A 12218-nucleotide genomic window follows, 5' to 3' on the forward strand; every position below is an offset into this window, starting at 1 on the left:
TCATTTCGTATGTAGAAACCCCATTTATTACTTGTGCACAATGGAGACAATACAATGAGAGCTACTGTACTGTCTTGTAGCAGAATACACGCAGACCTGTTAAAAGCATTTTTACAGCCAATCAGTAAATTTTGCACAAACCTATCCGCTTATTTGCATAAGTTAACTGACCAATCCATGTTCCAGTAAATTTCCATTTCCCTCACAACAGATGTTGTGGTTACGCAAATACTTATCACAACCCTGATTACATTCGGCCTGGGAAAGAACAAAATGGAATGTCTCAGGGCTCATCCTACAACTGTGGTCAGACAAGATGGTATTGTTCTCAAGGCTGTAGTATTTTTCTCTTAGGCCTAGGCATACAATTCAACTTCCCCATTAACCCTTTCAGCACCAAATGGGTTCCCTGCAGATGCCTAGGCCACCACAGCAGGACAGGTGGATAAGATGGTAAAGAAAGCATATGGAATGCTTTCCTTTATTGGATGATGTATTGAATACAAAAGCAGGGATGTAATGATGGAACTGTATAAAATGTTGGTTAGGCCACAGCTGGAATTTTGTGTACAGTTCTGGTCACCACATTACAGGAAGGACATAATTGCCCTGGAGAGAGTAAAGAGGAGATTTACAAGATGCTGCCAGGGTTTGAAAACTGCAGCTATGAGGAAAGATTGGATAGTTCTAAGGTTGTTTTCCTTAGAACAGAGGAGGCTGAGGGGTTATCTAATTGAGGTGTACAAAATTATGAGCGGCCTAGATGGGGTAGACAGTAAAGACTTGTTTCCCTTAGCTAAGGGTTCAATTACCAGGGGGCATAGATTTAAGGTGATTGATAGAAGGATTAGAGGGGACATGTGGAAAAACCTTTTCATGCAGAGGGTGGTGGGCATCTGGAATTCACTGCTTAGATCGGTGGCTGAGATTGAAACGCTCAACTCATTTAAAAGATACTTGGAACTACACCTGAAACGCTGTAACCTGCAAGACAATAGACCAGGTGCTGGAAAGTGGGATTAAAATGAGCAGCTAATTTCTTTTTCATCTTTTTCTGGCTGGCACAAACATGATGGGCTGAATGGCCTCTTTCTGCACTGTAACTTTTCTATGGTTTCCTGCCTCAATGTCCTGTGACTGAGATGGTTGATCACCAATAACCGCAACCATCTTTCTTTGTGCTCATTTAACTCCAATCAATGGAGAGTTTTCCCCTGATTCCCATTGACTCCAGTTTTGCTAGGGCCAAACTTGATCAAATGCTCCCTTGGTGTCAAGGGCAGTCACTCTCACACACTTCTTGAGTTCAGCTATTTTGTCCATGTTTGGACCAAGGTTCTGTTGAGGTCAGGAGCTGAATGGCCCTTGTGGAACCTAACCTGAGTGTCAGTGAGCAGGTTACTGCTGAGTAAGTGCTGCTTGATAGCATGGTCGATGACACCTTCCATCACTTTGCTGATGATCAGAGTGGTCTGATGGGGTAGTAATTGGCTGGGTTGGATTTGTCCTCCTTTTTGTGGACAGAACATACCTGGGCAATCTCCACATTGTCGGGTAATGTCATTGGTGTAGTTGTATTGGAACAGCTTGGATAGTGGTGAGGCTAGTTCTGGAGCACAAGTCATCAGTACTACTGCCAAAATGTTGTTAGCACCCATAGCCTTTGCATAGGTCCAGTGTCTTCAACCATTTCTTCACATCACATGGAACGAACCGAAAACTGGCATCTATGATACTGGAGACCTCAGGAGGAGGCCAAGATGGATCATCCACTTGGCACTTCTGGCAGAAGGTGGTTGCAAATGCTTCAGCCGTATCTTTTGCATGATGTGCTTGGCCCCATCATTGAGGATGGGGATATTTGTGGAGCCTCCTCCTCCAGTGAGTTGTTTAATTGTCCACCACCATTCACAACTGGATGTGGCAGGACTGCAGAGCTTACATCTGATTCGTCGGTTGTGGGATCATTTAGCTCTGTCTATCGCATGCTGCTTCTGCTGTTAGGCACGCAATTAGTCCTGTATTGTCCCTTCACCAGGTTGACGCCTCATTTTTAGGTATGCCTGGTGCTTCTCCTGGCATGGACTCCTGCATGCTTCATTGAACCAGGGTGATCCCCTGTTTGATGGTAATGGTAGAGTGTGGGATGTGTCGGGCCATGAGGTTACAGATTGTGATTGAATACAATTCTGCTGCTGCTGATGTCCAGTTTTGAGTAGCTAGATATGTTCAAAATTTATCTCAGCACGATGGTATTGTCACACAACACGATGGAGGGTATCCTCAATGTGAAGACAGGATTTTGTCTCCACAAGGACTATGCGGTGGTCATTCATAACAATACCGTCATAGACAGATCCATCTGTGACAGGCAGATTGGCGAGGATGAGATCAAGTAGGTTTTTCCCTCTTGTTGGTTCCCTCACCACCTGCCATAGACCCAGTTTAGCAGTTATGTCCTTCAGGACTCGGCCAGCTTGGTGAGTAGTGGTGCTACCGAGCCACTCTTGGTGATGGACATTGAAGCCCCCCAACCAGAGTACATTCTGTGCTCTTGCCACCCTCAGTGCTTCTTCCTAGTGGTGTTCAACACGGAGTACTGATTCAACATGTGTGTGGTGGGGGAGGGTGGGTGCACTGTAGTTGGAAATCAGCAGGCAGTTTCCTTGCCTATGTTTGACTTGACTGACTCTGGAGTCAATATTGAAGCCCAGGGCATCTCCCTCCCGACTGTACGCGACTGTGCCACTACATCTGGTGATTGTGTTGCCTGGACCATTGTTTGTAACAATGATTTGGTGAGCATGACTATCTCAGGATGTTGCTTGACTAGTCTGTGGGACGTCACTCCCAATTTTGACACCAGCCCCCAGATGTTAGTAAGGAGGACTTCGCAGGATCGACAGGGGTGGATGTGCCATTGTCATTTCTGGTGTCCAGATCAATGCCGGGTGGTCTGTCCGGTTTCATTTCTTTTTTGACTTTGTAGTGGTTTGGTACAACTGAGTGACTTGCTCTGCCAATTCAAAGGGCATTTAAGAGTCAACAACTTCACTGTGGATTTGGAGTCACATGTAGGCCAGACCAGGTAAGGATGGCAGATTTCCTTCCCATTAGTCCACATTAGTGACCCAGATGGGTTTTTATGATAATTGACAATGGTTTCATGGTCACCATTACTGAGACTAGCTTTTAATTCCAGATTTATTAATTAATTGAATTTAAATTCCACCAGCTGCCGTGGTTGGATTTGAACCTGTGTCCCCAGAGCATTAGCCTAGGCCTCTAAAATCCGAGCCAAGTGACATTACCACTATGCCACTGCCTCTCTCTAATCCCTCTGTGCTGTGGTCTAAATTCTGTTCCTTTTTGCTGATTGGTATGACGTTTGTTGCTTTTCTTTTGGATGAAAGGACCCTTATTGGCAGAGACAAATGTGCAAGACAGGAAGCAGCTAGATCTTTAGGGCTTAATACTCAACTGTCTGTCCCATCATCAGGGCAAATTGAATGTTGAGGCTTGAGCACTTCAGATAGGAGCTCAACTTTCTTGTGCATGTCCTAACTTGCCTATCCACCTTGGAGAAGGACTAAGCAATGACTCTTTAGTTCCATGATGACATGCCCAGCGATGTTAGATCGGAACCAAGCTAACTGTAAATGACAGATTCAGTGTTCTGATAACTGGACTAGTTAGATTCTCAGTTCTCCAGCACACTGTTAATCATTGACCAACCAGTTTGGCCATTATTGGGACCTGCGAGTTAGGATTCATCTGACTTGACTCCAGTAATTCTTCAAGCCAGATCATTCTTGGAAAATCAGGCAGAATTGAACAGATCTTTGCTAGTAAGCTGCAGGATTTCAGTCGTTTAAAGTCCAGCAGTATGTCTATGCACTTTTGGGGCCCCTGAACCTTGACTCTTGCTAATCTAAGCCTAGACTCGGGTAGATGATTTAAGTCTCTATTGGGAGAGGGTATACTGTATATGTGTGGGTTTCTCAGTAGCTTGTTTTGGAGACTTACGCATGGTGATGGGGTTTTCGCATGTCAGACGTTTGATTGATTGTCTGATCATTCGGGTGTCATTGGGGCTTATTTGGTGTTACCCTCTCCTCTGTGCCAGAAGGTTGTTTGGTTGAAAATCCCCTCCAGGATTTGAGCACATGATCTAGGCTGACAGTTTAGTGCAATAGATTGAGGATATGCTGCATTGTTGGAGCTACGGTCTTTCAGCTGAGGCTGTGTCTGCCTGTTGGGCTAGATTCCATTGCTCTACTGAAAGAAGAACAGGGAATGCCTTTGCTAACATTCATCCCTCAAGCACTACAACTTGGGAAATTAACCTGTTGTGAATTTCAGTACTGTTTGAGGAATCTTGCTGTTACAAGTTGGGTGCCTTCTTTCCCTACAAAATGTTGAATGCTTTTAGACATTCCTTGAGATGTGACAACACATTTTTTTGTTTTTTATATATTGGTTCATGGGATGTGAGTATCACTGGCAAAGATCTAACTGTGCTTGAAAAAGTGGTGGTGAGCTGCCTTCTTGGTCTGCTCCAGTCCCTGTGTTGAAGGTACACTCACAGTGCTATTAGGGAGGGAGTTCCAGGATTTTGTATAAATGTGATGCTCAAATCAGAAGGGAAAGAGCAGAATGCTTAATCTAATGCACTGATTGTCCCTCAACTCTCCCAATTGTTGCTTAACCTTTTGAAAGTTACTGAACCATTTAATCCTTGCAGAGAAAGAAACATTTGAATTTCTTGGCTGAATTCCTATTATTTCAGCAAAGAAACACATATTATCCAATTGATTTATTGTGATTTTATCATAGTGATGCTTTACAGAACGCAAACTGTTTAAGCTTTAATGCATTCATCTTCATGTTATCGTTATTACCAGCTTTCTCATGCTTATAGATATAAGGTATAAAAATAGCCCAAGTTACTTGTCTGAGGCCTTGGGAGATTTAGTTTCTAAAAGGATTAGGGTATAGTTTTTGCTTTATCCATCTTGTTAATATGGTTAATAGATGGATAAAGTTGAAACTCAGTATAAATTCTTTGAACCACTTATCTCCTTCATGTAATTTTGAATCTCCATTCCTGAAAATATAGGGCAGGATTTTCCCCTTGCTGGGCAGGCGCGGTGGGCAGGCTCAGGAATGGCTGCAAGACCAACCGCCGCCAGCGATTGGGCCCTGACCGCGATTTCACACTGGCTGGCCAGCCAGTGTGAGAAGTGTGCTAAGAGCCTTAGCGCCACTGGGGTGGGAGTGGGAGGAGCATGAGCACTTGAAGTGTGTGCATGTGCAGGGGAGTGCGCACTGAAAGCTCTCTGAAGGCACAGAGCTGCCTCAGGGAGCTGAAAGATTTTAAAATGAAACGGAAACTTTTTGCATATTATATAAACATGTCCCCACATGTGATTCAGTCACATGAAGCGAGATATGTAAAAAAGGATGTTAAAAAACTTTTTTTTAGTAACTGTTGGAAACCTCATCCCACCTGCGGATAAGGTTTTGTTAAAAATGCAAAGGCTGCTTGACCTAATCGCCCACCCGCCAACCTAACAGTTGAGTGGGCAGCAAAAAATGCTACTTAATTAATTACTTAAGGGCCTTAACAGGCCTCTTAATTGTCGGCGGGCGCACTGTTACTTCTCGCACGCATCCGACGACCAAGAGATCGCATGAGTGCACGATGACGCTGGGATGTTCGCCTGACATCATCGCGCACTATTTCGCTCCCATTTAGGCCAGGCGCACACCCGCCCGTGGGATGAAAAATTCTGCCCATAGATTGTATGGAATGGGGAACTGATTTTAGGTTTATTAATGCTATTGTACAAAGACAGAGTTTAGACTGAGGTTTGCTTAGTTCCTTCTGCAGTGCCACCTGCGCCAATACTACAACTGGAGAAATGTTTAACTCACAACAACAACGCCACACTTGCTTGGAAGGCACCTCCACTCAGCCAGACACAGATCGAAGGCTACATCTTAGAACTCGATGATGGAAATGGTGGACAATTTCAGGTAAGCATTTCACCTTTCAAATTGTCACAATATATTTGCAACTGAAAAGAACAAATTGATTTTCAGAATTGCTAACATTGGATGTTAAATTTGTGCAAAGCTTCCTTTGAAAGTTAGCAAAGTCATCCTTTTATAAAGATGTTTGAAAGAAACTATGAATTTTTTTATGCTCACCAGTTTTCTCCTTTCTTTCCTTTCCTGAAGGTGTTGACTCCTTGTTGGAGTATGGTTCCATGGGCTGACATATTCTTGGGTAGTTTGGTTCTTATTGGTCATCATCCATGTGTGAGTCTTGACAGAAAGAGTATCAGCTGGCTGTTCTGCCACAGAATCATCACAGCTGAGCCTGATCCTGTCCTCACCCAAGCAGAATAACTGGATAACTATGGGGAGATAAAAGCCTGTCTGATATTTTGCTTTTTCCCCCATGCCTAACTCAAGGGCACCAAGTCGGCTCAGATGAGAACATGGACTGGTGACTGAATCTGGAATCCACCTGGCTCAGCTGCTCCCTAAGGGAAGATTCTCCCTGGTTGCTGTTTAGAGAGAAATTGTAAATGTGTTCTTTAAAAACGCATTTGAATTCACTCAAACAGTGCACTTCCCCTGTTTGACAGGTTCACCGAGTCATGGTGATCATTCACTAAATAGCGCCATCAACTTTATTCTCTTAAATATCCAATTATAATCTTTTGGAATTACAGGAGTTTCAATAGCTCAGACCTTGCCCCTGGGCTGATTTCTATTTCATATTACTAATTAATTAATTTCCATTCACCATGAGCTCTTGCTGTTATAAAACAACAGTATACAGATTCCAGTCTGTACCAGAAGACAGAGCAAATTTGAGGCCAGTTAATGTTGACCATAATATAATTTTGCTACCTTTATCCCACAAAGTTATAAAATGATCATAGCTCTATACATACTACTGTTAATTGGATAGTAATATTTCAGGTCATGAGCTGAAAATGTTTGAAAATTGCACTCGTTTCAATGTTTATTATGAGCAATGTATTCAAGGTTACATGCCCCTATAATATCAGCAAAATTAAATCTTTAGTCATTTCAATTCTAATTGCATGGTTTGATTGCAAAATTGGTTGTCACTACATATTATCAAACCCACTATAGGCAAACAAAGCTTATTAAAAACAGATTAAACATTCCCCTAGAACTCCAGCTTGGTAACAAAAGCTAGGTTGCATTTCAAGGCTGTGAAACATTTCTGTGGTGAGGTGTTAATGAATTACTCTTGCAGTTTGTTGTCATATCAACACATCTGTGCTGCAGCCAAATAACACACTTTAGCCTGTATAATGTTCCACATGTAATACTAGTCCAATGACCATGAATGAATGGAACTTAGCCCTTCCATATATTATTTCTAGTAATCAACTCAATAAGCTTGATGTAAGTGTCACAATTATTAATCATTCAAGATGAATTTTAGCATATTAACCCTACTGACTGTCAGCAACTGCACAGACTACCTGCAAATAAACCCCTAAAATAAAGCAAATCTACTGAAATCCATGGTAATGTATTGGACTTCCACGCGGATGTGTTAATGTAATCTGTAATTAGCATTTAGCTTTATCAGCTTGAACTGGCTGCTGTCCGATGGAAAGATAAATTAGGTACAGGGCCTCTAGAGAATATTTTATTAAATTGATAATTGAGCACTAGAAACGCTAATGGCTAAAATTCAATATTCTTCTGACTCTTGGGTGTAAAACAGGCACAATGTATACCAATATTTGGGTGTGGGGACTTGTGTTTGATCTGTACTACCAACCTTAATGGTGCTTGCTGTTTCTAGATGGCTACTAAATCACCATTGGATAAATCTAGATACGTAAAGCAGAACCCCGTGCTTGTTTCGGAACCTTTCTGCAAAATGTGTGAAAAGCGAAGTTGAACATCTGTCGTCCATTCTCAGACTAACTTTTCCTGTAATATAGCATCCTAACCAGCAGTAGGGGAAGTTGTTTGTTTTATCCACTCTGACATCGAGAGCATCAGGAGCACCTCCTCCTGACATCATTTTGCTGTTAGACCCTGCTTGCTCCCTATCCCTGCATGCTTCCGCCTACCCCAGGATTTAACAGTGTCGCGTCCGGCCAGCAGCAGTCCCAAGTTCTGCCTGCCCATCATCGGGCAAGCTGTCTAGAGGCACGTCAGGGAGCAGTCCCTTGCCTCCTCATTAAAACAAGGCTCAAGACCCAGGTGAGCTTCAGGCTTCCAACTTATGCCCAAGAACAGGCGCAAAATGAATTTCCATCCTATATTTTTGACAGTTCCATCCCCTCTGAAGGAGGATGAAATGGGAAGTCACCACAAATGAGAGAAGGGACCAGAAGGGACTTTTTTCATTTAAAATGTTTAAATTTCTTTGTTTCTGGCTAGAATAGGCAGAATTAATTTTTGCACTTAATTTGTAACAGAACAAAATAATAAAGAAAACTACAGAATGTTTTAAAAAAAAAATGGTTGTCTGGAAATTGTTTGCAATATTAATAGATAACCACTTAATGCTGAAAGAAAACTGGCTAACACCTCCATTTTAAAACAGCAGATAGAAATATCATATGAATGAACACTTTAAGCGTTTGAATGCTATTTTTCCGATTAATTTCTTGGCTTGCGACATGGATGATGCTCTAATATATGATGATTGTAATTTGTATGTCTATACCACTTGTGTAAGGAAGCTAAAAGCCTGAAGTACTGTAGTTCTGATCCTGCATTGACATTCCTAACTAACTACTAATATACTTGGAATTTCAGGAGGTGTATGTTGGCAAAGAAACTGTGTGCACGGTAGATGGACTTCAGTTCAACAGTGCCTACAATGCAAGAGTAAAAGCCTTTAACTCAGCAGGAGTTGGACCTTACAGTAAAACAGTTGTGTTGCAGACATCTGAGGGTGAGGGATAGCCAATACCAATTTAATATTACAAAGTTAACAACTTCTGTGCAATTCTGTTTGTTGCATCTATCAGAATTGGCAGTATTATCTCTGAATTGTTTTATCTTTATTGGAAGATAGCCGCTGGTTAAGTCTTGAGTCAAAAACTACCTCAATTTACATCTTGGTTCTCGAGTCTTAATGTTCTTTCATCTCCCTTACATCTATATCCTTGAAGTAGCTTGCCAAAGTAAATTAAAGGAAAATTAATGTTAATGAAAAATAAAATAAAAACGTAGATACAAGTATGATTGAGTGTACTTGAAATCAATATGTATTTGTCAAAGAAAAACATAATCTTAAATAGAATCATACAGTATGGAAGAAGGCCATTTGTTTCATCTTGCCTGTGTTGGCTCTTTTATCCAATTATTCCAACTAACTAGGGCTTTCTTTCCCATAGTCTCCCGTAGTATTTGCTAAGTGAATTTAGTACCAACCTAATTTTGTTTCCTTGTGCTACTAACTCACCAAGCTAATGTATTGTAAAGTGTGCATCGATTTTTCCCAATTAAATTATTATGTGGTGGCCAAAGTATGTCCCCTCTCTATGACTTAGCAAAGCAATAAATAGCTATCACTTTCATTCTTTACCTTAAGATGACAATTGTCAAAAATTAAAGTCAGATTCTTAAAGTGTACGATGCTTGTCCAATTCATTTTTACAGATTTTTTAAAATGAAGATCTATGATTGTGCTATTTTTAACATGCTTGCTGATCTAATGAGTTTGGCACAAATTGCGCAAGTGTTCACTATTTTCTTCATGTGCACAATCTGTGTCAAATCTGAACAATAAGTTGAAAAGTTCATAAATGGTCAAAAAGTAGTGTATTTTAATGAAGTAAAGCAAGAGCAAAGAGGATGTAGCAAGTAAGTGAAAGATCCTAAAATGACAATTTACACATGCCTTTAAACAAGCAAATTAAATGTAAATAATGAAATATATGCAGCTAATTTAAAATATGATGGAAGATTCAGAGCTCTACAGCTGGAAGTACTGGAATTGAACCCAAGGAAAGAACCTCTCTGCCAGAGTTCTGCTTCAGCCTTTGGGAAGACTGAGATCATTATTGTCTCATAGGATTATGAAATTTCCATTGGAGGAATAGTTTGTGTTTTAGCTTCAAAAACTCCAAGGATAAACAGAAAAGATCTAATTATCAAACACTTTCCACAGTGAACTCATCATTTGTGAAGCAGACTCCCTGACCACCAGTCCCGTCCCTATACTCCTGGTGCTTGATATTACCAGTCACCTCCATTATGGGGTAGTTAGAATTAAAGATCTGTAAAGAATGGATATAAAAGATATTGAGATTGTAAATGGATCAAATGGACTTGAAAGCAGAACCACAACTGCCCAAAGCTGGCGCAGTAATGCTAGCAAATAGTTTGATCATTACATCAATGGTCTTTATAACTCTGAGACTCTTTGTACAATTCAATAGCCCCAGTGTCCCAGTTAACATGAATGGTCTCAGAACCCCAAGGGAGTCATTTTATTGCTAAAGCACCAAGTATTCCAATTCAGAAGGCTTTCAGGACTGTGTACCAAAGGCTGAGATTATTTCGTATGGATGGCGGTTAAAGAAATGAATTGGTATAACTGCTAAGGAAGGCATGAATTTCTAATTATTATTAAGGCACAGCACTTCACTCTTATTTGGCCACTATTCTCAGTTAACATGTTTTTCTATTCGAGATTATGGATGTCAAGACATATACAAAAGCAAAATACTGTGGATGATGGAAATCTGAAGTAAAAACAGAAAATGCTGGAAATACTCAACAGGTCAGGCAGCATCTGTGGAGAGGGAAACAAAGTTAATGATTCAGATCACTGACCTTTCATCAGAACTGGAAAAAGTTAGAGATGCAATGGGTTTTAAGCAAGTACAGAGTCTGTAAAAGGGTGTCAAAGTGACGGTGAGAGAACAAAAGGGGAAGTGTGTGGCAGGGTAGAAGGCAGGAGAGATTAAGTAATAAAAAAGATGATGGTAATGGGACAAGTAAAGAAACAAAAAATGGATCTAGCGTAGTAAATGGGAAAAGCAGAATCATCACCAATAGCTGCCATCCAAAAAAGGAAGACATATTGGAAGCACTGGTATGGAAGGTGACATTGTTTCCTCAGATGCATTGGAATTGGAGGAACTGGGAGAATGGAATAGAGTCTTTGCAGGATGTGGGTTGGGAGGAAGTGTAGACAAAGTAGTTTTCAGAGCCAGTGAACTTATAGCGGATATTGGTCGATAGCCAATCCCCAGAAATGGAAATCAGGATGTTGAGGAAAGGAATGGAAGAGTTGGAGGTCGCCCATATGAATTATAGAATCATAGAAGGTGAGAGCAAGGTGGAAATTGGAAGCAAAATTGATTAAATTTTCCAGTTCAAAGGGAGAACGTGAAACAATACCGATTGGATGCCCAGGATGAAAAGGAGACAAAAGCAAAATATTGCTGGAAATCTGAAATAAAAACAGAAAATGTTAGAAACACGCCAGCAGGCCTGGCAAAACCAGTGGACAAAGAAAGTTCCGATAAAAGGTCATTATTCTGAAATGTTAACTCTGTTTCCCTCTCCACAGATGCTGCCAGAGATGAAAAGGAAACAGCTAGGGCCAAGAAACTAGAAACTGTTGAAGTAACAGAGGAATATCCATCATTTTAGCCTGTTCTTGACCCACAGAACTGATTTCTTCTTATCTACCTTTTCTCCCCTTGTCATACCTTTTCCTACATCAATGACTCTTTTGATACCCTCTGCTGCTTTAACAGTTTCTAAGCCCTAACCATTGCCTTTTTTGCTATGGACTTCCAATCTCCCTACACTTTCATCTCCCACCAAGATGATCTGAGGGCTGTCCATTTCTTCCTTGAACAGAGGCCCAACTAGTCGTCATCCACCACCACCATCCTCCTCCTCCAGACTGAACTTGTTTTCACATTGAAAAACTTTGCCTTTGGCTATATGCAATTCTTCCAAGTGAAAGGTGTTGCTATGGAAACCCGTATGGGACCTCGCTTCGCCTGCCTTTTTGTTGGATACATGGAACATTCCTTGTCCCTGTCTATTCAGGCCCCCTCTTTCACCTATTTTAGTGTTACACTGATGATTGTATTGGTGCCATTTCCTGCTTTCACCCGACCTGGAAATTTTTAACTTTGTTTCCAATTTCTACCCTTTCCTCGCCTTCACATACTCCA

General features: G+C 41.2%; 1 protein-coding gene across 1 annotated transcript in view; it reads left to right on the forward strand.

Annotated features, from left to right (window-relative positions):
• trim67 (tripartite motif containing 67) overlaps positions 1–12218 on the forward strand; it is a 56362-nt gene that overhangs the window by 21490 nt on the left and 22654 nt on the right. Inside the window, exons 6-7 of the mRNA XM_078541754.1 lie at positions 5882–6039; positions 8830–8968. Coding sequence (XP_078397880.1) covers positions 5882–6039; positions 8830–8968 — 297 coding nt within the window. The remainder of the gene's footprint in view (positions 1–5881; positions 6040–8829; positions 8969–12218) is intronic.

Source organism: Cetorhinus maximus, chromosome 5 (genome assembly GCF_964194155.1).
Source record: "Cetorhinus maximus chromosome 5, sCetMax3.hap1.1, whole genome shotgun sequence".
Classification (NCBI taxonomy): Eukaryota; Metazoa; Chordata; class Chondrichthyes; order Lamniformes; family Cetorhinidae; genus Cetorhinus; species Cetorhinus maximus.